At 34.5% G+C, this 15,271-nt stretch overlaps 2 protein-coding genes across 3 annotated transcripts; both read right to left on the reverse strand.

Moving 5' to 3' along the window:
- Positions 1 to 895: 895 nt before the first annotated feature.
- Positions 896 to 3,227, reverse strand: LOC111405612. Of its 2 annotated transcripts, XM_023034572.1 has the most exons (5): positions 2,939 to 3,227; positions 2,771 to 2,823; positions 2,447 to 2,611; positions 1,599 to 1,700; positions 896 to 1,184 (listed from the first exon to the last, which is right to left on the reverse strand). In XM_023034572.1, the coding sequence occupies exons 1-5, from the start codon at positions 3,153 to 3,155 to the stop codon at positions 1,050 to 1,052; spliced, it is 672 nt and encodes a 223-aa protein (XP_022890340.1). In that variant the 5' UTR covers positions 3,156 to 3,227; the 3' UTR covers positions 896 to 1,049. The 2 variants fall into 2 exon arrangements, with proteins under 2 accessions (XP_022890340.1, XP_022890341.1); XM_023034573.1 differs by lacking the exon at positions 2,447 to 2,611.
- A 4,569-nt stretch (positions 3,228 to 7,796) lies between these two features.
- Positions 7,797 to 14,559, reverse strand: LOC111405613 (uncharacterized protein At3g49140-like). The gene is made up of 10 exons (XM_023034574.1): positions 14,362 to 14,559; positions 13,912 to 14,143; positions 13,708 to 13,810; positions 13,536 to 13,603; positions 12,942 to 13,112; positions 12,731 to 12,859; positions 11,962 to 12,297; positions 9,047 to 9,199; positions 8,471 to 8,566; positions 7,797 to 8,115 (listed from the first exon to the last, which is right to left on the reverse strand). The coding sequence occupies exons 1-10, from the start codon at positions 14,463 to 14,465 to the stop codon at positions 8,014 to 8,016; spliced, it is 1,494 nt and encodes a 497-aa protein (XP_022890342.1). The 5' UTR covers positions 14,466 to 14,559; the 3' UTR covers positions 7,797 to 8,013.
- Positions 14,560 to 15,271: the final 712 nt, after the last annotated feature.

Below are 15,271 nucleotides of genomic sequence, written 5' to 3' on the forward strand. Positions count from 1 at the left end.
ATTTTTTTGGTTTATTCTTGTGGACCAACTGGGAACATTTCGACTTTTAGCCGAAAGTAACACTATTGAAGATGAATCTATATTTTAGCGTCTGGTTCGGATTAAAATTTGATTTTAATTTAAAGCAAAGTAAAATAATTAATATTAACGATATTTTTTATGGATCCCACAACTTTTCAAACATAAACTTCAAAAATTTCTATCACAATTTATTCAAAAATCTAATTTTAATTCTCACCAATTACCCTCTTAATCTCTTTAATTTATATAAGATATTCAAGACGTACAAACACATTACACTCTACGGCGTCGTTTGGGAATATATATATATAATATAAAAATACTAATCGGCCCAAAATCTCAGACACTACTAGGCCACAAACATGTGTAACGTGGACTATGAACATTTTCTACTCTGTCCTTAATAAAATCGAACTTATTTATATTCAATTTTTTTTTAATTTCTTTTACGTGATTATTTTCATCCTTAAATTACTCTTTTATACTTGGTGTGTGTTTGAGGCACATTATTTTGAAAGAATGTATTTTGAAATAACAGATTGATGAAAAATGTGTGATTAAAAAATGAAAAAATATTTCAGATTTACGCCTAATATTATTTTATTAAAGAATGTGTAGTTAAAATAATGTCAAATCACTGTTTAAGAATATATTTCTTTTTTTGAAACAATGCAGCTCAAACAAGGCCTCATATAACACCCAAGTTTGTAGTCCTACATATTTGCCTCTTAGTGGCTCAACCATCTTGATGCAATCCGGTTTGAAGCAACAGAATGTAAACACACGGTTTATGAAGAAATTGGCAATCATCTCTCCATAGCACGGTTTGCAACTAGCACAATGGCAAGTTCTAAAATTGAAGAACAGGCAAAACTAATTGAAAAGGCAAATTGTTTATTTCAGCAGCAATCCCTTTACATTCGAATAAGAATAGTTATGAAAACTTAGTTTGCTTACTACAACAGTACATTTACTGTTCGTAACATAAAACAATTAATAACACGCCAAAATGTTCCCAACTCTGTTATTTAGGATGAATTGCTGATAACATGAGCCAGTGCCTTGTCCGTATCATTGTCGAACATGAGTAAGGCTTCAGCAACGCTGTTTGACGGGAACCCCATCTCTCGCAAAAGAGTATAGCCATTGGCAAATTCTTTAACCTGAACATAATCAAAAACTGCATTTTCAGTTTTCCTCTTAAGTGCAAATATAGACAGCTGATTCGACATAACATTTTCCCAATGACAAAATATTATATCTACAAGAAAGAAAAGACAAACTCCATCCTTTTTCCTGGTCAATAACAATGAGCATTCTAATTCTTATATTGTTCGTAAACAATGAACTTGCTCACACACCATCTATTTTCACACACAGTGTTTGATGAGCTAGTAAGTTGCTTAAGTTAATATTACCTCTAGAAATTCATTCATATTCCTATTTTTTTTCTTTTTTTGGGGGAGGGGGGTGTCGTGGACCTTTCAAGTATACTGCAACACGTTTATGCCGTAAGGTACATATCAAATCATGACATATATGCAAAGTGCTGAAAATAAAAACTTGAGGCAGTATACCTTGGCGGGATCGTCTCCATAATTTGCAACTGCAAGTGGCACTGCCTCTCTGCCAAGACCTGATGCTATATACTTGCTCACTACAGGATCTACAGTAGGGCCCTGAACTTAATTTAATGGATGTAATGATCAGATATCAATTTTACCAGGATATTGATGAATTCAACTCTTGCAACGTTAAGTTGATATAATAAACCTAGATATCAAATCCAAATTTCACTAGACTCATTTACATTCCTACTGGCATTTGCAAACCCATAATTTATATTACTTATTACTTAAAGATAGCAGTACTCAAAATATTTTGTGATAATGTGTAAAGACTAATAATAATCTCTGCTTCAAAAGCATGGCAAAATCAAGTTCACCTCAATCATAGTGGATTAGGGCAGATTAAAATCATGTCAGATAGACCGTCTCATTTAATACAAGAAAGCTACTTCAATGTTGTTGGCTGAAAATTTTTTCAGCTTGCTCATATTACATAGGTTATCCATCAAGATGAGCTTTATTTTATGGATAATTATGCCATACAGCAATCTTACTTCATCCGTTAAGAGGCCATATTAAAGTCTTACTTCCTAGTAATCTAATGCTGACTTCTAAAGACTCAAGCGTAATTTGCATGGACTCAGAATGATTTTGAAGTAACCCATATGGAATTAGACACCATCCAGATTGATACTTCTCGGCACTGGCATCAATATACCTAGTTAAATTCTGAGTTACTTCTCAATTTAACAAGAATTCTCACAATCTTAACCAGTCAGATTTAACTGTTTTATTTAAAAGATTTTAAGGGCATCAGGATATAAACTAAAATTCACTTTGAATAAAAGGATGCATACATAAGAAGAGGATGATTCTGCTGTTTTAGGTGGAACAATTTCTATCCCAAGCCTTCGCCAATTGGGGTTTTCCTTGACAGCTTCAGCCAAAACATTCCTCTCAAATTCAAAATCAAAGTGAAAATTGCATCGTGGAATCTCTCCAACTTGTGGCAACAATTGAGGCTACAGGAGTGCCAATGAATACACAATCAAACATTCAATTTACACGAATGATGAATTTGTACATATTATTGATATGGGCAAAGATTACGTAATAATAGAAATACATATACATGAATGCAGTTAAACATTTATACACGGATAAACACAGTAAATATATACCGGCGGTGTAATTCGATACTCGGGTTTAATAGCAACCCTAATCCCAATTCCAGCTGTAAATCAAATATGAAAACGGATCAACAAAACAGACTTTACAAAACATATATATAGATACATGAAATTATTAGAATAAATAGGTGCAATGATATAGGAAAGAAAAAAGCATACAGCTAGAAGGTGGAGAGGGAGCGTAGTGGAAAGGAGGATTACGGCCGTGGCCACTGGCGGAAAGGGAATTGGCGGAGTGAGCAGTGGCGCCACCGATCTTGGGATAGAGTGATGTTGGTTGTCCATACATCGGATGGCCGGAAGATGACGTAGGCCTACTGTAATTCGGGCCTTGTGAGTCATACTGTGAGCCAATTCGATTCCTAAAATCTGTCATGGGGGAGGAAGAAGAAGCAGAAGAAGAAGAAGCAGGAGAAAGAAACGGAAAAGAACAGCAAAGGAAATGAAGAAAATCAGTGCAATGAAAGAAGAAGAAAAGTACTAGATGCTCTGCGCGTGAGTTAATTGTTCCAATGGTCGCCCAACTTTAAAATGTATAGTTTTAGTCACAGAACTTTGAAAAATATCAAATTTTGATAACTAAATTTAGGTTCATACCTTTGATTGGCTAGTGAACTTTAAAATATCGAGTTTTGGCCACTGAACTTTGAAAAATATCGAGTGATGGCCACTGAACTTAGAACCATATCTTCTATTGCTCACTGAAATTTAAAATGTCGAATTTTGGTCACTGAATTTTAGAATATGCCCTACATTACTCACTAGCATAACTGTTGAATTTTGAAAATTACCGAGTTTACAGTGAATAATTACAACATTTTTCAAAGTTTAGTGATTAGTATACAATATTTTTCAAAGTTCAGTGAATATTGTATAATATTTTTCAAAGTTCAGTGACTTTTAAATTTCAATAAGCAATCGAAAACAGGTCCAATGTTCAATGACCAAAACTTAACTTTTTTCAAAGTTCAATGGTCAAAACTAGACATTTTAAAGTTCAGTAGCTAATAAAAAATATAAACCTAAATTCAGTAACAAAAATTCGACATTTTAAAGTTCAGTGACCAATAAAAAATATGAACCTAAGTTCAGTAACTATTGGAACAATTAACCCTCTGCGCGTAGGATATTTTACTGTATAAATGTGGTAAATCATAAAGATAAAATAAAATTAATGATTGTCAAACAGCCACAATCAATTTTCAAAATCAAAACGGAGTTGTACTTTAGTGGAAACGGTGTCGTTTTAATAAATGTATTAGTTAGCAACGTACTTTATTTTCCTTTGTGAAATGCGACTTTCTCCATGGTTGATTATACAAGTCACTGTGCGCGAACGAGTGCACTCTGTCATTTTCATCTGCAAATTCAGTAATAAATTGGAGATTTCCTTTCAGTTCCTTCCTCTTTTGCCTCTTATGCCCCCCCCCCCCACCCCACTTCTTTTGTTTGTAATTTGTTACTGGTTTAACTGATTTCAGCTGAACTGTAGTTGAATCCGGATGTGTTAGAGAGCAGCTCCAGCTGAGGTCTTAACCGTGACAAAATCGTACTCAATTTCTCGATTATCAGATTTTGATGATAATTTTTTTCTGTTCAATCGAAGAATTCAGTAAAGAGAGAACAGAGAAATGGTTAGTAATTCACAAAAGGGCACGGTGTCTGGAACACGGTGGATTGTTAGCCTCAATAAAATAAAATAATAAGTTTGGAGCTTGGGACAAGACAAAACTCTCGAATTAAATCCAACGATTCTTCTTAAGTTAAATATTCGAATGAGTATCTAAATCAAGAATCGATCGGTTCGATTCGATTCTCGATTTTAGATCAAGAAGTGAATAAGAATCGAATTTTTCTAATTTTTTAAATTTATTTATTTTAAACAAACCAAATTATTTTATTTTTTTCTAAATAAATTTGCTAACTAGTTAATTTAACTTAAATCCAAAAATATGATTTTCCTATTTCTAATTTTCAATCCAAACCCAATTTAATCAAATTGACCTAAATTTAAAAACTGTCATTCTACCGTAGTACCATTCTACCATTCTAGAGAAATCGGATTGAAGCTCAACAGTGCCTCTTAATTATCGTGAATTCATCGTCTTCATCTTCCTGTGATTTTAACAATTAAAATTATGAAAAACTCAACAAAGAGAGACGTAAAATATACATAAGATCGAACTACATTATTTTGTAAAAGTTAAGATTAAACATATCATTAGTATAATTATTGTAGCTTTGTAAATATTGAAAAAATTAATAATAGTACAAAACCTGGAAACCAAATGAAATCGAACTAAATTGAATGGAACCGAACTCGAACGATTCTACTTACTAAATACTCGAAAATTTCGAGTCCGATTCGATTCTCATTAGAACCGAACCGAACCATACTCAACCATAATAGGGCTAAAGTTGTAATTTTATACATATTATTAATAATGGATAAATAAATAATACCGATAAATTACACAACATTACAATAATGAATGTTGAGTAATTCTTTAACTATTCCAATAAAAATGATAGCAGTGTTTTTAAAGAATTTTAAATGGGTATAAACTTAAAAACATTGACCCGTAGCTTTCATTTTTTGAGCGTTATCAATTTATTCAACATTTATTTATCAAATATTTTCTTTTCCATTTTAAACAAAAAAAGAAAGAAAAGAAACTTAGGTCTCATTAAATATGTTTAAACGTAAAAAGTTAATTTTAATTTTATCCTATAAGCTTAGCAAAGCATGCTTTAAAGTTTAACCATATTTATTTATTAAAAAAAAAAAACCACGGTTACGTTGAAATTGCGGAAATTTGAGATTTTCAACCATGAATAGTACTATATTAGTAGACTTCTATCCATTTTCTTGTAATATTTAATAAAACCATAAGCATAAACTGAATTTTAAAGTTAACAATTTTTATCATTATATTAAGTGAAAAACACAATCAAATAGATCCTTCACAAATATCCCCCCAAAAAAGTTTGAATATTCATCAGGAGAAGTTTTTACGGGCACTTCTAGTTGGAGAAAATTTGATTCGACCACATGTGAAAAAGTCGAGGAAACGTGCTTTCTGCGATCAAGTTATCTACATACGTGGTTTTAATGAGTCTCTTTGCACGAGAAATGTCAAATATCGATGGTTTTTGGGGATCTTTTGTTGTATTTTCATAATATCTTTGTAGTCACATTGTTATGAAAATGTTCTTGGGGATCTTTTGTTGTAGCTTATCATCGAAGGAATTTGAACACTTTGCTAGTTGAGATCTGCAGTTCAATATAGACTGTTCACCCAACTAATCATTGACACGTCATTTTAAATTAACATGCCACCAATTTTAATTTTTCACTTTAACAACTAGTTAAACACTATTAAACATTTTCTCTCACACAAAATGATATGTCAATAATTAATTGGATGGATAGCAAATTGGACGGCAAATCTCAACTCCAATTTTGCTAGTTGCTTTTGAGGTGTTGGATTGCAAGAAATAGGAAATTGCATGGTGGTATTGCCAGAAGCCTGAGCCAATTTGTCTGTTGGATATCCACATTCTTAATATTTTTGGGCCAGTATTGCTTATTAGATGCAGCACTATAGCTTGGGATCGCAATATAAACCTTATAACTAGATTCTGATGCGGTTGAGAACAGAATATTGCAGAGGCATAAGCAATTATAGGATCACCAAGGGCCAAGGCACTGTGCCACGCACCAAAAGTGCTCCTCTCCCCATAAAGCTCGGCATTGTTGCCAACAACTATACGTATGGCCTATTTTACCGAATGGTACACTAATAGTGTTATCCTACGCAGGTATTGGCTAGCATCCTACCACAAGTATGCATGTGTGCCTGTCGTTTTGAGCTTGCCAGCCTAAGAATGAGGAGAAGGCTGCTTTGGGCACAGAGCTTCAGGGGACAAACTTGCGATCTGTGATGAAAGTTCTTGTTTATTATAGTGTCTATTCCTCATAGTACAACGTTTTAAACATGCCTTTTAACTCATAAAAAGTTCTGTACCCTTTTGTTTAAAGGTTGTTCAAGCTTTTCCTGGGAGTATGGCGTGGGTTACTTCAGCGCCGTAGCGCCTGGTGCTCGAACATTGGCGATATATAATACACATCCAAATTAAGCAAGGAATCCCCATTTGAATGATTCACAGTTAATATCATTACTCATACTGAAATTGACAAAGTCGTCTTACATATGATCGTCTAAAACAACGATTTTTATCAGCTGTAGCAAAGAAAGAAACTTCATAGAAGTCAAAATATGAAGAAATAGATATGCCTACGAGATAGATGTTTGTTGTCCCAACCATTCTTTTAGTCCCGAGCCCGATAAGGAAAGGGATAATTTCGAACAAAATTTTCGTGTTGTTGATTCCCAGCATGTCCATTTTTGAAATATAAAAAACAAAATTTCATTTCCCCTGACTCCATGTATGAATAAAAGACGAAGAAAGAAATTCTATTTTCTCGCCTATTTACTACGGCGACGAAGAATCAAATTATCACTATATTTATTCCTTTTTCTACTTCTGCTTCCAAGTGCGAATCAAAATGAGCAATTCTAATTCTTAATTCTATAGGGTTGAATAAAAATTCAATTGACCATTTGATATAATTGCTATGCTTAGTGTGGGAGGTCCTGCGGAAAAATAGCTCGACGCCAGGATGATAAAAAGCTTAACACCTCTCATTCTTATTCTGAGAAGCAATTTAATTTTCACATAAAGCTATTAGTAAGTGCTTCCCATTAAGAAACTTCAGTAGAGCTTACCTCTCTAAAGTATGAGAGTAACTGATATTAGTATTGCACCCCATGCAGGGAGAAGACCGTCAATGTTAGGGACCAACTAACTACTTAGACAATCAAAAAACTAATCGTGGTATGGATATCTTAAGAAGTATCAGCTGTTTTGTCTATGCTAACTTATTTACAGTAGTCTTCAATTTGACAAGGAAATAATTCCTAAATCCTAAACAACTTGCTACAACATTCACCTTAAGATATAAAAACATCACATTCGCCAAGAAAGTGAAACTATACAGCAAGGCTCGAAAAGAAAAAGAGAAAATAGAGAGCACAAACGTCCATAATTATAAGCTTGAAGTCAAGGAATAAATAATCTGGAATGAAGCAAGAATTTACTGCACGCTATGTACATTTTTGGGACTGCATGCACAGCATAAACATACAGAAGTTACCCGAATTTACAACGTGCTACGATTCAGTCTGTTGAGTTTCTTTCTTTTGTTGATACTTGTGGGATCTTGCAAATAGTAGATCATTCAGTTGTCTTTCAGCACTATACTCTGAAGAGGCCTGCAAATGCAACATACTTCAGTGGATGGAAAGAATTACCGGTTTATACATGCAAAGATGGTACGTTTTTCTCCAGTCACAACTGGGTTTAAGAACTAAGAATAAAATAGTGACTTTTGGTTCATTTCTTTTTCTCGTTGATAAGTTTTTTAATTTCAATTCAACACAGATTCTCTTCCAACTAATAATCTTTTCCACAAAATTTTATGTAACGCGGACTACCAGTCGCAACCTTGTCTCCGTTGTCTGTACCAGTGTCCATTTTTATGTAGATTGCATGCATGTCAGCCATAGCATACAGGACAGGTTGGAATCTTAAAGGTAGTTCATGCAACTGAAAGAATTTAAAATATACCCGTTTCTTAAATGCAAAGCGTAATGTCTGCACTTGTGTTCCTGAGCAAACTCTCAATTCAAAACCAAGGCTATCCACGCCTATAAGAGATACCTCCTGACATTATTCCAGTAAGAAAATTAGCAGCAGAATTTCACATTCGCATATAAAAATTTCTCTATTAACATGTAAGATTGTCTTTCTCCTCTGGTATTACACATTAAAGTGGTTACTAGCAGATGAATCAAGAACATGAACAGAAACTCAAACGCCAATCACAAGGTTAATAAATTTATCTCGAGAAACTAAACGGTATATTTTCAGGGTGAAAACTCAGATTTAAGTACTTGTGAACAGGGAGAAAGGTTGATACTGTTTCTTTCAGATTCTTTATGCTGTCACATTCAACCACAGCCAGTAGAAAGAAAAGTTAAGCATTTAAAACATTATGGCATAATATTTCAAATTCTCTCTCTCTATTGTTTTGGATAATCACCGCATTACGAATTCACAAGATTGCAGAGACTAGTATGAGTCAATAACCAAAGTAGATTTCCCATAATAACTAAGAACTTTTAAATACCACTCCCGAGTTACCTGTACTTGAATACCCATGCATCTCCAACACAAAGATTTAAGGGCTTGCGTGGTCTTTTCTCCACCAGCTTTAAGACGAGATATAATTTTTGCAGCTGAATGTGCTATTGCATCAGGTCGGGCTCTGCGAAAATCTTCTATCTCAACGAAGCTCTGTGCAGCAAGCACAAAAATTTAAAAACTTGTGCCTTGGGGGATAATATCAAAAAGCATGCCACCTCAAAATGTTTCAGGATGCATAATACAAGTTAAAATATTAAAGCATAAGATTATGTATCAAATCCAAAATGTCCATCCAGTCAATATAAATTTGTTCAGAGTTTTACGTTCAATGCAGAAAATAAGTATCATATAAGCAAGGTGATCACAACAGCAGAATATGTAGACACAGAAAACAAATATATTTCTCAACTCAAACAGTTGAATCCTGTGTATTATGAGGAATGAATAAGTATAATGCATTATAGTATATCACTCAATAAATTTATAATGTGCAAGACCGCTTTTGATTTATTACGTGGTTGAAAACAAGATGACAGTTGTATGATCATCTTATACCTATTACTATTACAAATAGACGTTGCCTTCTACTTGTGGACATAAACCCTTTCTTTTCTTTCAATATCCTAAGTATTTTTCAGATGGGGAATACTTTTTCCATTTAGTATATAACTATGGGCTAAATGTAGAGTGTCATCTTTTCCATGTTTACTTTCTTTTGTTAGTTGACTCCATTGTTGGACTCGGAAAGATTGTAGTGAATGAGATTAATGACGCGATATAAAGTAACGAAAATCGCAACGAGAAACAAGATTTAAAAGTAAAGAAATTAACAAAGAGAGTTAATCGCAGACGCACGACGTTTTATTAATCAACAATATGGAGAGAAATACAAGAACTCGGCAATTCTTACTTGAACAAAATTGAAAGAGAATACCACTATTTATAGGTACACGACATAGCATAAAGATGGAAATAATGTGGAATAAGAAAACAATATAATTTCATAAAAATCACGTGAAATATAAAGAAACAAATTTTCCCACATAAAAATTAGAGAACAATTTATTTCCAAAAAAAATCCACCCTAATTTGGGTCACAAACCCAACATCCATCTCCTTCCCTAAGTCTTTTTCGGAAGCTTCTTCTTTCATTATCACAGAGCTTCAAACCAGATGAGATTCCTGCTCACTAAAGATGATTTTTGGAACTATTAGATCTTTAACCTGGTAAGAAAATCCTGTGTTGGTTGTAATTGGGTATTTAAATTGAAGTTCATCTGGAGGAATAGTTGACACCCACATGTATTGCCTTTGGATCATTGAGAACCATTTACCCAGTGGAGATGGTCAACTTTACCAGGTTTCTGGCTGCCACTTTAATTAACTCTACATCAATTAGATGTAAAAAGTGTGTGTGCGTGGTGATGCAAATCTTGAGATTGGGGTATATAAGAAGCAACCTCCTAGTTTTGTTGCTGAGGAGAAGTCTGGGCTCTTTCTTAATTGCATAGAAAGGTGCATAAGAAATATCCCTTGAGCGGAAAAGGCAAACACCGTGTGACCTTAAATAGAGTCCTATAGCACAGTTTGGTGGGTTTAGTGGTGTAGTTATGGAGTGTGGTTAGAAGATGCTCGGTGCATATCACTTGTTCTACGAGCATACTAACCAAATACAATTTCGTTGGTTATATATGTTGCTGACATACAGATCATCAGAGATGATTACCAGAGAATTCAAGGCTTAAAACAGTTTCTGTACCAGAGCAAATCTCTTCCAGCTACAATGCTTTTTGGATATTGAAGTGGGGAGGTCAATTCATGGGATCCTTGTGTCATAGAAAAATATGTTATTGATCTGTTCTCCAAGGGTGTCCAAACATATTAACAGCCTATAGATCCATGTATCTTGGAGTTAATCAATGTGAATTACAGGATAATCGGGAAGGTATATAAGATCAGTTGGAAAATTGAACTATCTCATAGTCAGAGGACCGGACATCTTTTGTGTGGTTTATCAGTTTATTACATCTCCAAGAGTCGTCAAGGTGTATTTTTTTTTAAGTATCTCAAAGGTGCAGTGATGCCAACTGGGCTAGATCTCCATTCCATTGAAGGTCAACAGCTGGATACTGTGAATTCACCAGCGGTAATGCATATCTTCGGAATGCAGTCCCCAGGCTGATTATATGGTCTCAAGTATCCAGCAAGAAAAAAATGTCACCACAGTTGGAATATCAGAATATGTACATTCTCAGCCTTAGACTTATTATACGATAATCAGGTTGCATTTAAATCTCTATATAACAGTTAGCTGGTCTAATCATCAAGCCATTGAGTGGTCTCAGGGGTAGCATTACTTGTAACAAGTTGGGGAATATGTGATACATATGCTCCCACCTTGACACGGAGTGTTGAAGGATAGATTTGACCTTGCACGTGCACGATTAGGTATTAACTATGGTAGCAAATCCTAGTTCCTTCTCGTAACTCTTGAGGGCACATGCTTTCTCTTTTTCTTATTGAGTGCATATTATGAGAAGCTTTCCATTCCATTGTGATGTTTGAAGAAATGCAAAACACTGTAAAATGAATTTTTTGCCCTTGGAATAGTTAGACTAAAAGAAATTCATTAACAGTCGCAGCATAAACGACTTCTACAATCTCTAAGAATGCTTGCAAGTTGCAAGAATATGCATCTCTGTTCTTTGAGTGAAAAATGTTTAATATAGTGATCAAGATTCCGAATTAAACAATATAGGAAGATGAAGTGTCTGAAATTTGACAGCTCTTTTTTTTTGGGTGGGGGGGGCACAACCTGAAAACATAAGAACCTTTGATGGTAGAAAAAACAAGTATAAGGAATGAAAGGATTGTGCTGTGTGAGATTCACCAAAGAAAAATCAAGTGCTTACCTCATCTCCTTGTACTGAAACTAACTGAATTTTAATCATCTCTAGCTTGTAAAATGAAATTCCATTTCCAAGACTTTTATCGTTCTCCAATTCCTCTGCCCAAGTTGGGATTTTTTGAGCTGGTTCCTTTTCATGTTTATGGCCGTTGATCTGAACAATGCCTCCTGGCTTTTGTTCTTTGGCAATCTGATTTACATCGGCATTGCTTGACAGATGGCCAGATATATGCTTCTGGATGATGGAGTGTTCTTCCATTAATGAAGGTCTTAGAAGGCCTTGTATAGCAAGACCAGCAGAAGGCTGTTCCATAAAATCTATGGGATCATCTGATACAACCTGAAAAAAAAAAAAAATGAAAAATTTACTGGATTGGAGATGTAATAAGATTGGTAAGTAAACTAGAATTATTCTAAGCAGAAAGAGATATGCAATGATAACAATATTAAGCTCCTGTTTCATCCCCACTTTTGGGGTAAAATGTATTATAGAACAGTGATTTTTTTGGCAAATGTGTGGTTAAAAATTAAGGAAATTTTTTTGAAATACGTGCATAATTATTTTATGGGAGAATGTGCGGTTGAAAATGAGATTTGAAAAAATGAATTCTTGAAAAAATGGGGCTCAAACAGGGGGTAAATATATAACAAGATTATAAGTTAGTCCAAAGATAAGCAAAAATTAGTTTAGTAGCCATGGCAAGATAATCCATGTTTCATTTTTTGGTTTACTTCTATACATTAGGAGAAAAGAATCTGATGTAGATAGTTACCTCAGTTAACCTTTTGGCAAAATACATAGGATGAGAAGATTGCATTGTCTCCAGTTTAGCCCAGTCCCCTAGTGATCCATCAGATTCCTCATCCTGGTCTTCGTCATCATCAAGAATGGCAACCCATTCCTGCAGATGAGCATAGGATCAAGGTCCACAGACTTCAGTGCTACAGTTCTGGCATCAAGAAAATAGAACAAAGAGATTGCACCTTTTCATGATTATCATCCTCTTCACCACCATCGCTATCTTCATCATTGTCCTCATCATCAAAATCGCTATCATCATCATCAAGCTCGTCTATGCCAAAATGGGTTTCTGCATGACCTAATGCCTCCATCTCACTGATTATTTCTGCTGTATCTAGTCCAATAATGACTTGCTGCATTGTATTAAAGAAGTAAAGTAAGTCTCCATAAATTATTAATTTAAGTAGGAAGAACCCATTAGTCCCCAGAACATTTTCCCTTTTTTCTCTTTTCCAAAATAATCCCCTTTCTCTTATTTTGTTTGTCTTAAACATTAAGAGAAGAAAGCAATACAGAATCTTTTTTCTCTCTCCCATAATCCCTTTTCTCGTTTAGATTTCAAGCTAGCACTAGAAGTTCTTTCTACATGAAGACCAAATCAAGAATGATATGGACATCGAGCAGAATAACTTTACCATGTATTGATGCACCAGACTAAGCAATTGCCAGGCAATTAATAGAAATGAATATAATGCTTTCCTGTTTGCTTTGTTAACAGTTCCACTAAAATTATATATGAATCAATTCTCTTAGTCATGTATATTTTTAGCTCTTACCACGATGGTTTCCTCAGAAGTTAGAGCTTGCAAAACATCTTCATCATTCTTCACTTGAAAGTATACATCTTATACAAATACAAAACCAGGTGAAACATCTGTATATTACCACATATATAATGTTATTTAATTATGAAAAACAACAAAGAGAACACGATTGCAAAAATCTTACTTCCATACTCATCAGTTACATAAGGTAAATCTGGCCAGAAAATGTCCTCGTGAATTTCATCGCTCACAAAACCAGAAAACATCAGTGTCGCTTTGCTATTCATCTAAGAATCAAATATTAATGCAACATTAGCATTTAATCTTAAGTTGAGAAATTTTTGCTGTAAAATCAAATAAAAATCATATATTTTTTCTTCAGTGTTACCTCAATTATAGTACGAGAAGTTTCAGCTGGCGTAAGTCTGGTCGCCTCATTCATCATTATTTCTGACTCTGCAATGTCCTCCGACGGGTGATACCTCTGTGGCTTAGCATTCTGCTTCACCGGACCCGAGCTTGACAGCTCTTTAGCCATCGCTCTTATTCCATTTCCGTTTCTGAACCTTCCATCGCACCTTCGTCCAACTAAATTGTCCGTTAACCTTCTATATTTATTCCTGCACAGTGCATAGCATATAACTATACAATTATACAAATATTCAGCATTTTCCAGTTTCTGAAGAAAATTTATCATTTCCCTCATGTTTTCAACAAGCAAACATATGAAATAAATTCCAGATCCAATTGAAAATGAAAAATTAATGTACAACTAGTTTAGCAGTTTGCTTCACTCAAATTTGGGTGACCTCCATTGTATTTTAAGTAGTCCAGTTACCGGGATACGAAGAGAGTAGCAGAGCGAGGGACAAGGCTTGTGGCGGAGTCGAAGTTCACGGCGGAGAAACGGACGGCTGTGGCAGAAGGTTCGATCATCAGCATCCTTACGGCGATTGCAGTGTGTGGTTGGTTATCTTTCAGGCTTCCCTCAAATTTGAGTGTTTAATTGGCGTTTCTACTTTTGATTTTGTGATGCACATTTGTATCGTATGGATTAGTTTGACGCTTTTTACTTCTGGAAGTTCGATTTTAGAATATTCCAAGATACTCAATACAGCTACTGTTCAAATTGCAATAGGATCAGTTACCATCATCTATAATCTATAATATACTAAATATCACATGTATGGAGAATCATTTTTTGGACGATTCTATCCCTACTTACATGCATGAATAATAATTAACATTGAAAAGAAGGTGAAGTATAAAATCAGATGCATGTATAATAATAATTAACATTGAAAATGAGGTCAAAGATAGAATCAAAGTTGCTAGGTTCATGATAGCAGAAGTAGAGGAGTCCTATGACAACACACAAACATTAGTAGAAATAAAAATCTAAGTTCTTTTTTTTTTTTTTTGATAACCCAGGTGTCCCAGCTTAGCCGGACTAAATCCTGGACCTCTAGCCCCCGGCCCCTCAGTGACTAGTGGAGGTAAATCGCAGGTTGTGCCCTTGTTGGTTCCCAGGTTCCCACGTAGCTTTTACTCCTTCCCCAAAGGGACCCTCCTCCATGGTTATTAAAATAAAAATCTAAGTTCATGTACACACTTCTTTTTCTATATTCATTGATTCAAATTAATTAGATTTTCATGTTCATGAATGAATTTGATTTTTGTCATGAGTTTTAGACGTAAAAAAAAAATCTCCCAACTATTTATATTATTTTCACAAATTGGTTGTTGTT

The sequence above is a fragment of the Olea europaea genome, chromosome 12 (genome assembly GCF_002742605.1).
Source record: "Olea europaea var. sylvestris chromosome 12, O_europaea_v1, whole genome shotgun sequence".
NCBI lineage: Eukaryota > Viridiplantae > Streptophyta > Magnoliopsida > Lamiales > Oleaceae > Olea > Olea europaea.

Excerpts from the sequence above, each read along its gene's own strand:
- LOC111405612 (XM_023034572.1), bottom strand. The coding sequence starts at position 3,155 with ATGACAGATTTTAGGAATCGAATTGGCTCACAGTATGACTCACAAGGC. Across the intron at positions 2,824-2,938 it reads TCCCTCTCCACCTTCTAGCT|CTGGAATTGGGATTAGGGTT; the intron begins GTATGCTTTTTT and ends TTTGATTTACAG. Across the intron at positions 1,701-2,446 it reads CAGAATCATCCTCTTCTTAT|GGCCCTACTGTAGATCCTGT; the intron begins GTATGCATCCTT and ends AATTAAGTTCAG.
- LOC111405613 (XM_023034574.1), bottom strand. The coding sequence starts at position 14,465 with ATGCTGATGATCGAACCTTCTGCCACAGCCGTCCGTTTCTCCGCCGTG. Across the intron at positions 13,604-13,707 it reads TGTAACTGATGAGTATGGAA|ATGTATACTTTCAAGTGAAG; the intron begins GTAAGATTTTTG and ends TATTTGTATAAG. Across the intron at positions 8,116-8,470 it reads GCTTTGCATTTAAGAAACGG|GCCTCTTCAGAGTATAGTGC; the intron begins GTATATTTTAAA and ends TTGCATTTGCAG.